We start from the raw sequence: 14,214 nt of genomic DNA, 5'->3' as shown, positions 1-14,214 counted from the left end.
TAGGACAGCTACAAATACCTGGGGATCCTGCAGGTGCATGGAAGCCACAATGAGGACACAAGGAAGGCTGCAAGATCCAAGTACCTCCAAAGAGTGAGACAGGTCCTAAAAAGCCAGCTGAATGGGAAGAACAAGATCAGAGCCATCAACACATTTGCCCTAGCAGTCATCAATAGTGTGCTGGCCAAGGAATGAACTAGAAGTTGCTGACATTTAGACCCAGAAACTATTAACAGTAGATGCAGGATTCCTCCCGAAGTCCAACATCAAGTGACTGTAAACCCACTGGAATAAAAGAGGTCGGGGACTTGGAAATGTCAAGGCCACCGTCATGGAAGAAATGTGAAACATTTGCCATGAACAGTTATCGACAGTTTGCAATGAAAACCCCAAATATTTTGTGTAGTCAACAATCCAAGGGAGCTCTGGAGCCCTGGGAGGTACAGTAGTGGGAAGGAGAATACTCCGGCCGTCAGGGGCCGCTGTGCGGCGGGAGCGCACTCTGACACGGCCCGGCTCTCGGGGCTTCTCTGTCCGCCGCGCACTCTCGCTGTTTAAAGGGCCCTGACGGTGCGGCCGCCCCTTGGCCGGCGATGGCCGGTGTGTCTCAGAGGGAGGTTCGGAAAGCGGCAGACCGGAGACAGAAGCGAGCAGCGGAGGAGCAGAGGGCCCGGATCAAACTGGTTAGGTTCCGGCGTTTCCCTTTGGTCGGTGTCGGCTGCGGGTTGTCTTTGGAAGCTGGGGAAGGAGGGCCGCGGATTGCCGGGCCGCACCGGTTGACTAGCCCCGACCCGCCCCGGACAGACCCTCTGTCCTCAGTGCCTCCCTCCCCCTCCCTCAGTGTCGGGCTCAGTGTTCAGTGTCAGTAACGGGTGGGGCGGAGCCGGGTGGCCAAGGCCTCCTGTTATTCAGACCGGTTCCCCAGCCTCCCAACTTCCATCGGTAACCCTGGTCACATCCCCGGGTGGTCGGGGACCGGGGATGGGGTACTGAGAGGGTGCATCAGTTCTGTAGAAAAGTGGGGAACTGATAAATGTTGTTGGCCCGGCTCCCTGCATGAATATTCATTTCCTCTCTGGGGTGGAGCAACTTTGCTGTCGCCTCAACTGCTGGTTAACGCTTGTGCTGGTGTGTTATCCTGAAAGATGAGCCCATTGAAATTACCTCCTGGTCATTTATGAACAAAATATAAAAGGGAATTTATATTTTTGAAGGGAGGAGAAGCAGCGAATGTGGGCAGTGCTCACAATACTATTGTTTATTGCTCCGAGTAACATTAAGTCATATTGAAGTGCTGGAGTTACAGTATAAGGATGTTCTCCTGATGCTGTTATTTTAGGCGGGTAATTTCCGAGATGGACAGCGGACACCAATGGAGAAAGGGATTATTATATATCTCTATCTCTCAATACTAATTGATTTGGAGGAAGCCTGCAAGTGATCCTGGGTGTTTCCATGTTACTCCTTGCCCCAGTCGATGGTAGAGAGACCTGTGGTAGTGGTGTTGGTGTGCCTTAAGTGGTAACTGCAGTGCACTTCGTCGATTACCCTCCAAATGATGTGTATTTGAAGGGTATCATTGTCTAGGTTTGCTGATGGTTGCTAATCAAAAATGCCGTGTGGGGATGGGATTCTTTTCCTCTTGATAGCATTGAGTTGGTGTAGTTGTTGAATCTGCATTCATCCAGGCAGGACTGAGTATTCCTGTTTGCAGGTAATACAGAAACTTTATGTTCAAGCATGAGTCTACCTCTGCAGGATATCCAGCTCTGACTTCACCTTAGCCACGATATTTATGTCACTGTCGCAGTTTAGTTTCTGGCCATTAATGGCCGAGGTACTGTGGACTTGCAAAGCCACATAGCACAGAAACAGTCCTTTTGGCCACCTAGACCCTGATGACCAAACACCAGTTTGCACTATTCTCATTATGTCAGTTCTCAAATCTTACTATCATTTACGTATGTAGGCTAATGGATCTACCTACCAGCAAATTGTTGAGATTTGAGAGGAAACTAGGGCCCTGGTTTGGGGAGGGGAGAGGGGGAAAGAGAGGAGAGTGTAGCCAAAATACCACAGTCACTGGTAGAACATGCAAACTCCACAAGCAGGGTTGCAGCTGGCTCTGTGGAACAGCTCTACTACCTGAACCATCTAGGTGGCACCCCTGATGGAGCTGCGGCCTTTGGCAAGGTTTCAGAAGGTGTTGCGACCCACTTTGATTTGTACTCCAGCACAGTGCTTTCAGAAGATGAGAGAAAGTGTAAATTTTGTGTCTCGTTAGTATCGCATTAAGTACTTCTGGGGTGGAAGTAGTTGTATACCCAGAGGGAGATAGCTCACCCAGAAAAGATGCTGCCTGATGGCATCTTGCTGTTCTGCTAGGTGTGCCCTCTTGGTGGTGGTATTGTTAAGCAAAGATGTATGGATGGATTGGATTGGATATGGTAATAGGCTATTTGTCAGTTTGGATTGGCAATATCTGCACGATCTCCATCAGCACAAGGCTGTGTACTTAACCCCCTGCTTGACTTGCTTTATATTTATAACTGTGAGGCTAAGTACAGCTCAAATGCCATATTTACGTTTGCTGATGTGATGACACCATGGTTGTTGGTTGAATCAAAGGTGGTGAGTCAGCATATGGGGGAGATGGAAAATTTGGCTGAGAGGTGCCACAGCAACCTCTCACTCAATGTCAGCTAGACCAAGGAGCTGATCATTGGTTTCTGGAGGAGGAAACCAAAGGTCCATGAGCCAGTCTTCATTAGAGGACCAGAGGTGGAGAAGGAACTTTAAATGCTTCGGTGTTACAATTTTGGAGGACCTGTCTTGGGCCCAGCATGTAAGTGCAAGTATAACGAAAGCACAGCAGTGCCCCTGCTTCCTGAGGAGTTTGCGAAGATTTGACATGACATCTAAAACTTTGATAAACTTGGATAGGTGTGGTGGCAAATATATTGACTGGCTGCATTGCAGCCTGGTATGGCAGCACCAATGATCTTGAATGGAAAACTCTGCATAAAGCAGTGGATATGGCCCAGTTCACCATGAGTAAAGCCCTCCCCATCATTGATCATATTGACACGAAACACTGTCGCAGGAAAGCAGCATCCATCATCAGGGACTCCCCTACCATTCGGGTCGTGCTCTCATCTCACTGCTTCTGTCAGGAAGGTAGCACAGGAGCCTCAGGACTCTCAGCACCACGTTCAGCATCGGTTATTACCAACTCAACCATCAAGCTCTTGAACCAGTGGGGATAACTTCACTCAACTTCACTGTCATTGAAATGTTTGCACAATCTATGGACTCACTTGCAAGGAGTCTTCATTTCATGTTCTTGTGATTATTTAATTATTATTGCTTTTTTTTGTATTTGCACAGTTTGCTGTCTTTTGACACATTGAATGTCCAAGCTTGTGCAGTCTTTCATTGATTCTGTTATTAATTATTGAGTATGCTTGCATGAAAACCAATCTCAGGGTTGTATATGGTGACATATTTGTCCTGTGATAATAAATTTATTTTGAACTTTGTTGTGAATGTTATTTGTCAGCCAGTCACAGTATGATGCTAAATGGGTCTCCCAAAGGGTAATGCAATCATTAATGGATGTAGAATCATGGAATGGTGGTAGACTAAGGGGCCCATTTTCACACTAAGTCCCTACTGATAATCAGCTACTCTTTTACAGTAATTCTATATGAGCTCCATTATATATACTGACATCATCAACTGTCCCCACATTCTACACTCCCCTCTGCCCTAGGGCCAATTTGCAATGGACAATTAACCTTCCAATCTGTATGTCAGGATGAGGGAGGGAGCCCGGAAGGTCCGAGGGCAACGTGCAAACTGCACAGGCAGTGCCCAAGGTCAAAGTACTGTAAATTTATTATCAGAATTTGTACATGTCACCATATACTGCCTTAAGCAGGCATTTACAGGAAAATGTATATAATAGAAACTATTATTACAATAGAAATACACAAGAAATAAGTGAAAAACTTACAAACATGCAAAAGAAGACAAATTGCATAATTTTTTAAAAACTTGAGGATATGAGTTGTAGAGTCTATAGGTTGTGGAGAGTAAAGTTCAGGAGGTTGCTGGTTGTAAGGTAATAACTGTACCCGAACCATTTGGTGTGGGACCCAAGGCTTCTGTAGCTCCTGCCTGATGAGAGTAGTGAGAACAATATAGTCTGGTGGGGGTTTGTAATGATGAACACTGCTTTCTTGTGGCAGCACCTCTTGTAAATGTACATAATGGTGGGGAGGGGACTGAACTCTATCCACAACTTTGTTATCTTTTCAATTCCCGAGCATTGTTTCCATACCAGGCAGTGATGTAACCAGTTAGGAACATAGAAACATAGAAAATAGGTGCAGGAGTAGGCCATTCGGCCCTTTGGGCCTGCACCGCCATTTATTATGATCATGGCTGATCATCCAACTGTGCAACTGTTAGGATGCTCACCACTGTGCATTTATAAAAGTTCATCAAAGTTTCAGATGACATGCAGAATCTACAAAAACTACAGAGGTCAGGATTGAATCTGGGTCTCTAGTGCTATAAGACAGCATTTTGTATGATCTGCGCTGCCCAAAATGTCCCTGCGTGCAAGGGAGTTACTGTCCTGAAGAAATCCATTTACAGGAGTCCATTCATCAAGTTGCATTTTACTATATATTTATTTCTGAATTTATTTATGAATTTTTATGTACATGTAAAGGCAATAAATCTTCATCATTAAACATTTATTAAAAAAGCACCAAAATTGTATGAGTAGAATATACTGTTCTTGTACACAGAAAAATTGCATTTGGTCTTTTATTTGTGGAACACACACATAACACTCAATCCAGGTCAATTAATAATGTTGAATTTTGTGTAAAGCACATCTGTGGCAGTGATATTAATTACTGCATGAGTGACTTTCTGAGTAGGCAAGTTTGAACCATCTCTGTGGGTGTAAGTAATGCAAGTAACTTTGAACTGCATGAGGGCCAGTGAGAAGGAATTTTAGGAATCATCTTTGGTTAGTTTAGGAGGACTTAAGGATAAGAATTGGTAGGGCCGGCTGGTGCCACAACAACATCGGCACCGGACTTGGGAGCGGAGGTTCCTGGGTTTGAAACTAGTCGGGTCCGCGCCCGAATACGCTTTCCATTCGTGCTGGGTTGAGTGTTGAGATTGCAACTCGACCTCGTAAAATAAAGGGAAAATACTGCGAAAATGTCTGTGTGAGGAGTGGCACGCCACACAGTCTCTCTCACTCTGCGCCTTGTATAAGCCATGAACAAAAGGACAACATCATGGATACGCAGACGCGCACGCACGCAGGCACACGCCAAAAAAAAGGATAAGAATTGGTTGTGCACGTGATATTCTCTTGTATTAATGATGGGATCTTTGGCAAGGTTTCGAAAGATTCATAGAAACCAGTCTGATTTGTGCTCCAGCACAATGCTTTCAAGGGATAATGAGAAAGAGTGTAAATGTTAGCTAGTTTATTAGTGTCACAGTTAAAATTTCCAAGGTCGAAATAGTTCTGGTCAAAAGGCTGTGGAGCATGAAATGAATGCTATGAAGCCCTACAAGGATTGTAAATAGTCACTGCTAGGCCTCCCAATTTTGCTAAAAGTATTTATTTTCGAAACAAAATGCCATTTTCTAAGTTAGTAAATTGCATTTTTTTGATATTGGCATGTGTTTTATTAATTCTTCCCATCTGAAGCTTGATTATAATGTAGAGTTATTGTAGCTTACCCAGCCCAATGGGCCTGTATCTCTTAAGAGTTAAATTCAATGGAACACATTTATAATTAGGATGGAGACAATTGTGGTAAATGCCTGAGGGGGAAAATATTATGCATCGGTGATTCAATCATATCATTGTTTATACTGGAAATTTTTTTAATCCTTCGGTGCATGATTAACACTTAAAAATAACTGTCATGTTATCCTTTAATGAGACATTTCTCCCAGCTTTATCTGAATATTGAAACATCAAATGCCTGGAGAACTGTCAATACCACATGGTGGCAGTGCTGTCGCACAATAAATTACTTGCTATTCTCTACTACTGACTTTTTGTAATGGTGAGTTATAAAACAAACGGGTCTTTGAGCCCAGCTCGCTCATACTGACTAACATGTCTACCTGAGCTAGTCTCATTTAGTTGCATTTGGTCCATATTAGTCCAAGCCTTTCCTGTCCATCCACCAATCTAAATGTCTTTTAAACATTGTGGTTGTATCCATGTCTGTCACTTCCTTTGGCAACTTGTTCCACACACTGAAACACCCTCTGTTTTACCCCTCAGGTTTCCTTAAAGCTTTTCCCCTCACACAGTAAATCTATGGCTTCGTTACTCTGGGGAAAAGACTGAGACCATGCACCTTATCAATACTCCTTATTATTTATACACTTCTCTATGGTCACCCTTTATCTTACTATGCTCTGGGGGGGGGGGGGGAGCCTAGGCCTATCCAGTCTGTAAAGCCATCCAGGCCCAGTAATAACCTGTTCAATACCCTTTCCATCTTAATGACATCCTTCCTAGAGCTGGCTGACTAGACCTGCACACAGTATGCCAATGTCTTCTACAGTTGTATCATTTCATCCCAGCTCTTGTTCTCAATCCACTGATCAATGAAAGCAAATTTTCTGAGGTGGCCTTTTTCACCACCCTGTCTGGCTGTCTCTCTACTTTCAGGAAACTATGTACTTCTATCTCCTGCTCTTTTTTTTTAACAACATTCTCTCAGCCTCTGTAATTAACTTCAACTCCTGCCCTGGTGTAGTTGTCAAAAACTGGCCAACACATTGCACTTTCATCTGCGTATTTATGATTATGTATGGAAGGATTCCTGACACAATCTGTAGACAGGCTAACTAGAGGAGAGGCCATACTGGATCTAGTACCAGGCAATGAATCTTGTTAGCTGACAGAAATCCTGGTGGGTGGGCAGCTTGGAGACCGTAATGGGCGTGTAGGATATTCTCCAAGGGGTGGTGGTAGTGGGTACATTAGAGACATTTCAGAGACTCTTAGATGGACACATGGATGAAAGAAAAATGGAGGGCTTTGCAGGAGGGTAGCATTAGATTGATCTTGGTGTGGGCTAGAAGGTTGTACAACATCATGGGCTGAAGTGCTGAAACGTTCTATGTTCTGTACAGTACAGTGCAAATGTCTTGGGCATGTAGATACAGATAGGGTGCCTGAGACTTTTGCACAGTACTGTATATTAGTTAAAGTAAAAATGTGGTTGGGAAACAGAAACAAGAGTACTTAGCTTTGTATTAGCTCAGTAGTATTAAGCGTTATTTGATAACTGGAAAGACGTAATATATAATACTGTGCAAATAGCACTCTAGCTATATATGTGTCTAAGGCATAGTACTGTATATATTGCATAATTATATTTTCAAATTGTATTATCACTTGGAAATGTGGAACTTTTTGGCTTCAATATAAAGAGCCTATGTATTAAGTATTACTTATTTCTGCATAGGTACAGAATATCAGTGAAGATAGAAAGGATTCTAAACTGCACTGTCATAAATAAGATTTTAATTGTGGATTGTGATATTTGAAAGATGAAAAGAACTCAGCAGCCTAAATGTTTGTTCTTGACATGCATTAGCTTTGATGGATATGAAACTTTGTAAACTTTCATGATTCATTGCAAAAATTGCTCAAGGGAAGAAATTGTGACTTGTGATCTTGGAATGTTCCTTGAGGGCACATTAAATTGTATAATTTACGTAGATTTAATACTTGTGGGAGAAACTTGACGTGAGCGATGATGAATGATGAACCAGAATTACAGCGACCCATTGATAAAAGGAACTGACTCATCCAGCATACCCTTTAATAGTTCTGTATTACAAGGGTTGAGTTTTCCAGATATGTATTTAATAGAATAAAGTATTCTTCGCATTAGGGATTTTCAAACTGTTTTCTTTGCACTTCAAATGGTATACATTTTAACCATGGCCATAAAGGACTATTGCTTGCTGCATTATTAATTTTATATTTATGAAGGATATCCTCAGTCAATCACTCAGTAAGGAGTAGTGCGATTATAGACCATGATGCACCTTTTTTCTCTGGAGTTATTTATACAGCTCTTACACATTTTTCATCATTGAGTATTTAACTAGTATGATTGAATCAGTATCAATGGTAATTGGTGATCATGTGTTACTCGTTCTAATGCTCCCTTTTTAAAAAACATCCCTAATTTATTCCCTTGCAGGTGTCGGCAATTCTTCAAAAGCCCGAAGAGCTACGAACAAAGGATGATCTTGCCCTGCTTTCGGCATGTGTTGACACCGTGCAGGAGTTGGAAAAGCGAAAGCAGAAGACTGAGGCACGGAAGAGGAAATTGGAAGAAGTGGGTAATTTGTACAATATTGGGAAAAGAAGAACTAGAAACACATGAGTGGCCATTGACTTGAAATATTCACTGTACCACTGCTGCATGACTAGTGAGATATTTCCAACTCTGCCAGCTTTTATCTTTAGAGATCCTTCAATCTTTGGAGTAATACATGAAGGATGTCCACCTAAAATGTCATCAGTCCATTTCCGTACATAAATGTTCGACCCACTGAGTTCTTGTGTGTTGCTCCAGATTCCAGCATTCTCTTGTGTTGCCTTTCATTCACCCCTTTGTGTCTTTATTCATTCATTTCCCCGAACCTGCTATTGCCTGAATTCACTTCTTTGCCTGACAGGCATGATCTTTACCCAGAGCCAATTTATATTAGAAGTATAGTTACACAGCTTTTGCCTGGGAAGACCAAATGGATCTGCTCTCATGAACCTTGATATGTTGATTGTTATTAGAACTGTAGTATATGAAAAGAAATGAGCGTTAATTCATTTTTAACATCATAACAATGCCCAGTGGTCAATTAATGGTGTTTGTACCCTGTGGTAGTGCTCTCATCTGTGATTCATGTTACAAATTTGTCCTCATTCAAATGAAGAATCATCTTGGATGAAATTTTGAGGTTAAACAAGATTTTGTAGGCCTTTTTAAAATAGATGTCAAGATCTTCCCACATTATTTGGAGAGAGAGGATTCTCCAGGAGTCTCATCTAGTATTTATTTTTCAAGCCACATTATCAAAAACATCAGCTGATTCTTTATCTCTTGGTACTTTGTGACTATGATGTGCAGTTATTGTATACCTCAGCCTTGATTGGCTGAGCCCGTGAAATATACCATAACCATTTGTAGATGCACAACCTTTCTTTGCTAGAAGTTCAAACTAAAGAATTCTAGAAGGGATTACAATTGGCTCATTGAGATGATGTATTTCAGTCACCGAACTCCTGTGCTGACAACAGGATCTGTAAAAGTTACAATACACAATCAGTGACCACTTTATTAGGTGCAGGATTGGACCATGGTGTGGTCTTCTGCTGCTGTAGCCCATCAGCTTTAAGGGTTGTTGTATTGTGTGTTTAGAGATGCTCTTCTGCACGCTACTGTTGTAAAGCATGGTTTTTTTGAGTTACTGTCACTTTTCTGGAAATTCTCCTCTGACCTCTCTCATTAACAAGGCATTTTCTTCCACAGAACCGCTGCTCTCTGTATTTTTTTTACACCATTCTGTGTAAACTTTAGAGACATTAAAATCCCAAAATCCCAGGAGATCAGCAATTTCTGAGATATGCAAACCACCCCATCTGGCACCAACAGTCATTTCACAATCAAGGATACTTAAATCACATTTCCACTCAAGGGCATTGATGTTTCCGTACTAGGCTGTGATGCAACCAGTCATCTATAGAAGCTTGTCAAAGTTTTAGGTGTTCGTCAAATCTTCGCGAACTCCGAAGGAATAGAGGCACTGCCATGCTTACATGTTGGGTCCAGGACAGGTCCTCTGAAATGTTAACACTGAGGAATTTATAGTTGCTGACCCTCTCCATCTCTGATCCTCATGGTTCAGAGGATCTGGCTCATGGACCTCTGGTTTCCTCCTCCTTAAAGTCGATAATCAGCTTTTGGTCTTGCTGACATTAAATGAGAGGTTGTTGTTATGGCACCCCTCAGCCAGATTTTCAATCTCTCTCCTATATGCCGATTCATTACTTCCTTTAATTTGCCTACGATAGTGGTGTTGTTAGCAAACTTAAAAATGGCATTGGAGCCATGCTTAGCCACATAGTCATAAGTGCAAAGCGATTTGAGCAGGGGGCTAAGCACACAGCCTTGTGTTGCATCTGTGCTGATGGAGATCATGGAGGAGATGTTATGGCAAATCCAAACTGAGTGGGGTCTGCACTTGAGGATCCAATTGCACAAGAAGGTATTGAGGCCAAGGTCTTGAAGCTTATTGATTAGTTCTGAGGGGATAACGGCTGTGCTGTAGTCAATAGCAACATCCTGATGTGTGCATCTTTGCTGTTGCGATGTTCTAGTGTTGAGTATAGAGCTAATGAGATGGCATCTGCTGTGGGCCTGTTGCTCTGGTAGGCAAACTGGAGCAGATCCAAGTCGCTTCTCAGGCAGAAGTTGATATGTTTCTACTCTGCTGATATAAGACTTAAATAGTTCCCTGGTAAATTGGACTCTTGATCTCATAATCTACCTCATTGTGATCTTGCATCTTCTGTTTACCTCCACTGCTCTTTCTCTGTAGCTGTTACATTTTACTCTGCATTGTTACTGTAGTACCTTGTTCTACTTCACTGCACTGTGTAATGATCTGATCTGTGTGAACAGTATACAAGACAATCTTTTCACTGTATCTCAGTACTTGTGACAATAATAACCAATTTGAATTCTATTTCCAAATGAAATATTAAGCCAAGCCCTCTGTGTGCCAAATGCATGAATTGTTAAGCACAAGTAAGAGTTCTCTTGCTTGTAAAAATACATCCTCCATCAACACTAATAAAACTAATTATACTAATTAAACTAATCAACACTAATAAAACTAGAACAAGAGGGCACAGCCTCAGGATAGAGGGTCGCACTTTCAAAACAGATGCGGAGAAATTCCTTTAGCCAAAGGGTGGTGAATTTGTCACCACCTGCAGCTGTGGAGACCAGGTTGTTGGGCGTATTTAAGGCAGAGATTGATAGTTTCTTGGTTGGACACGGCTTCAAAGGTTATGGGGAGAAGGCCAGGAACTGGGGTTGAGGAGGAGAAAAACAGAAGGATCAGCCATGATTGAATGGCGGAGCAGACTTGATGGGCCAGATGGCCTTAATTCTGCTCCTATGTCTTATGGTCTAATTAATCATTTTTCTCATCTGATGTGTTTTCTGATTTGAAATAGTCTTGTGGGTTTGCCTAAATTATAGAATTAACTAGATTTCTGCAGTGTCTTGGTGACATTTAAAGCCATTGGAGGTGTTAATATTGGACTTTCAAGTCTTCAGAACAAGTTACTTTAAGTGACTCTAAGCAATATGTGAAGTGCTATTCTGTAAGATACTGGTCCAGAGAAGACATGTTAATTCATTATATGTTGCATTATTTTTCTACTTAGGTCATTGATGAACCTGAAGAATTGAAGAGAAAAATTAACCTGCTGGCAGCAGCTATTCAGGCAGCGCAATATTTAGTGATCTATTCTGGCGCTGGAATCAGCACGGTAAGGCAGCAACATGACCAAGCCTGGGGAAAAAAAAGAACTTTTATTTGGAGCTCATGTGTATTGACCCTCAAAGTAATAGTTTGTAGTTATTGTAATATTTGCATGGAAAAGAAAATATCCATTCCTTGTGTGGTTCATTTGCTATCTGAAGAAACCACCAGAGGGCAGTAAAGTACACCTTTCCCCTCAGATGGCTGTGACTGATTTGAAAAGACTTCCATCAATTTAAATAGTATTGAGTATCTATGGAATAACAATACTCAGAGTGGTGTATTTTTCTTTATGATTTGCATAGACATGAAATAATGAAATGCAGGAAATGAGAGCGTGACCTTTTGTACAAGAAAACAGTTTATTTTGTTTCGTAGTGCTTTGCTCTGAACAAACTTCAAATCCCTTGACATTGTTCTTATTTCTTCCACAAATTCTTTTCCAATTGCCCTTAAATGCACCATGGTATTCACATCAACAGTTTGTGGAGGTGGGTTTTATTTAATCAGGAATTATTAATGACTAACTTTCGTGGCTCCTATTTTAGGTTTTCCCCACAGATACGGACTTTGATATATCAACTCCACCAAAGCCTTTCATAAGTTTAATGATGGGTTACTGGATTGAAGGGTGCCAGAAGCTGCAACTTTTCAAATTTTCTTACGGTTGTACTTTTCAGTCGTGGAGTGATGCTGCACAAAAATAGTGTGTGCCAACTATCAATGTCGTTCACCATCCATCAGATACATTAATCTGGTATCAATCCTTTTATTTTCATTCTGTCCACTTTCTCATCAACTCAATCCACTTCTATCACTTGCTTTCACACTGGAGACAATTTACTGTGGCCAGTTAGCCGGCCAACTTGTTTGTCTTTGGGATGTGGGAGGAAACTGGAGGCACAGGGAAAATATGCAAACACTACATAAACAACCCTGGAGCTCAGGCGACAATGGTATGTCTGTACACTAGCCTGTGAACTAGGAAATGGATCTACCAATCTTTGTCTATATTTTCCTGCTTGGGGATTGGAGGGGAAGGTGAATAGGTCTTTCCTAAGCGGCAGGTAACTGCTTTTCAAGACTTTGTGTAACTGTTTATTTCATCTGTAACCCTCAGTTTAGAACATAGAACATTATAGCACAGTACAGGCTCCCCCGCCCATGATGTAGTGTTGACCTTTCAACTTGCTCTAAAATCAATCTAACCATTTCCTCTTACATTTCCCTCTATTTTTCTGTTCAGTAGAAAAGGTATTAAAGAGGGCATAGGTATTCTGAGATGAGTAAAGGGAAATTAAATTGCTTATTTAATCAATTTAATCCAGGGCATCAAAGTGTATGGGTTGAAAGCAGAGGAGTGGGGATGACTGGAAGAATTGGATCAGCCCATGATTGAATGACAGAGCAGACTGGATGGGCCGAATGGCCTACTTCTGCTCCTATCTCCTATGGTCTTATTCTCAATCACACACTTTGATGTTTCATTGAACACTAAAAGGAAAGGCAAATTTACTTGTACCACTTCAAGCACAAGGCAGTTCAAAGTGCTTTACATAAAACAAGATATAAAAATCAAATATTAAATTACAGGCAATATAAAGAATAAAATCACACACAAAAATAAATAAAAGTTACAGGGCAAGAGATTCTAATTAAAAGCTACACTGAAAAAGTTTTAAATGTTGATTTAAAAGAGCTTAAAGTTGGGGCAGACTTCAGATCTTCTGGAAGGTTGTTACAGATACATGGAGCATGGTAACTAAAAGCTGCTTCACCATGTTTAAGTTTGACCCTGGGGACGGTAAGCAGACCCACCCCAGATGACCTGAAAGCTCAGGAAGGTCCATAATGCAGCAAGAGATCAGAGATGTGCTTTGGCCCAAGACCATTCAGTGCATTATAAACCAGTAGAAATATTTTAAAGTCAATCCTCTGCTGGACAGAAAGCCAGTGTAGTGATCTGAGAACTGGAGTGATGAGTTCTACTTTCAAAAAATAGTTTTGTTTCTAAGTGAAATTTCTGTTAATTTTTGTTTTTAAAAAATCCAAGCCTAAAACATGGTGCATATAATCTAGGTTATGCTTAGGAGTATGATTTGCATTTGATTTTCCAATCTGGTCTTTAGTTTGAGCAATAAATTTCACTGTCTAATTTCTACCTTAATGTGTTAGTGAATGTCATTCAACCGAGTGTTAATGATTCAGACTAAACTCTTGATCTCTCCATCTACCTCGCCATAGATCTTTCATCTCCCTGCACTTTCTCTCTAACTGTAACACTATATTTGGTACTTATTCTCTTTTTTTCTTTTTATACTACCTCGATGTATGGAGTAATCTTTCTGGATGGCATGCAAGCAAAACGTTCTCACTGTATCTCAGTGCAGGTGACAGTAATAAATCAACCATCAGTTCATTCAGGTTCTACTGTGAGGGAGTTTCCACGCTCCAACCTCTGGAATTCCATCTCCTCCTCTGTTATCTATGCTCAAGTTCCTCCAAAGTTTTCTCTTTAAGCAAATTTTTGATTGTCTGCACAATTTCTTGTGAAAATAATTGTTTTATTTAATGCTAAAGTACTTG

General features: G+C 41.3%; 1 protein-coding gene across 1 annotated transcript in view; it reads left to right on the top strand.

The window, feature by feature from the left end:
- The first annotated feature begins 510 nt into the window (after positions 1-510).
- The window catches only part of sirt7 (sirtuin 7), a 31,474-nt gene continuing 17,770 nt past the window's right edge, over positions 511-14,214 (top strand). Inside the window, exons 1-3 of the mRNA XM_072242027.1 lie at positions 511-683; positions 8,274-8,411; positions 11,531-11,635. Of these exons, the coding sequence (XP_072098128.1) occupies positions 594-683; positions 8,274-8,411; positions 11,531-11,635 (333 nt within the window). The 5' untranslated portion in view covers positions 511-593. The remainder of the gene's footprint in view (positions 684-8,273; positions 8,412-11,530; positions 11,636-14,214) is intronic.

The sequence above is a fragment of the Mobula birostris genome, chromosome 24, assembly GCF_030028105.1.
Source record: "Mobula birostris isolate sMobBir1 chromosome 24, sMobBir1.hap1, whole genome shotgun sequence".
In the NCBI taxonomy this organism is placed as follows: Eukaryota; Metazoa; Chordata; class Chondrichthyes; order Myliobatiformes; family Myliobatidae; genus Mobula; species Mobula birostris.
This window is presented reverse-complemented; position numbering and strand designations above follow the sequence as displayed.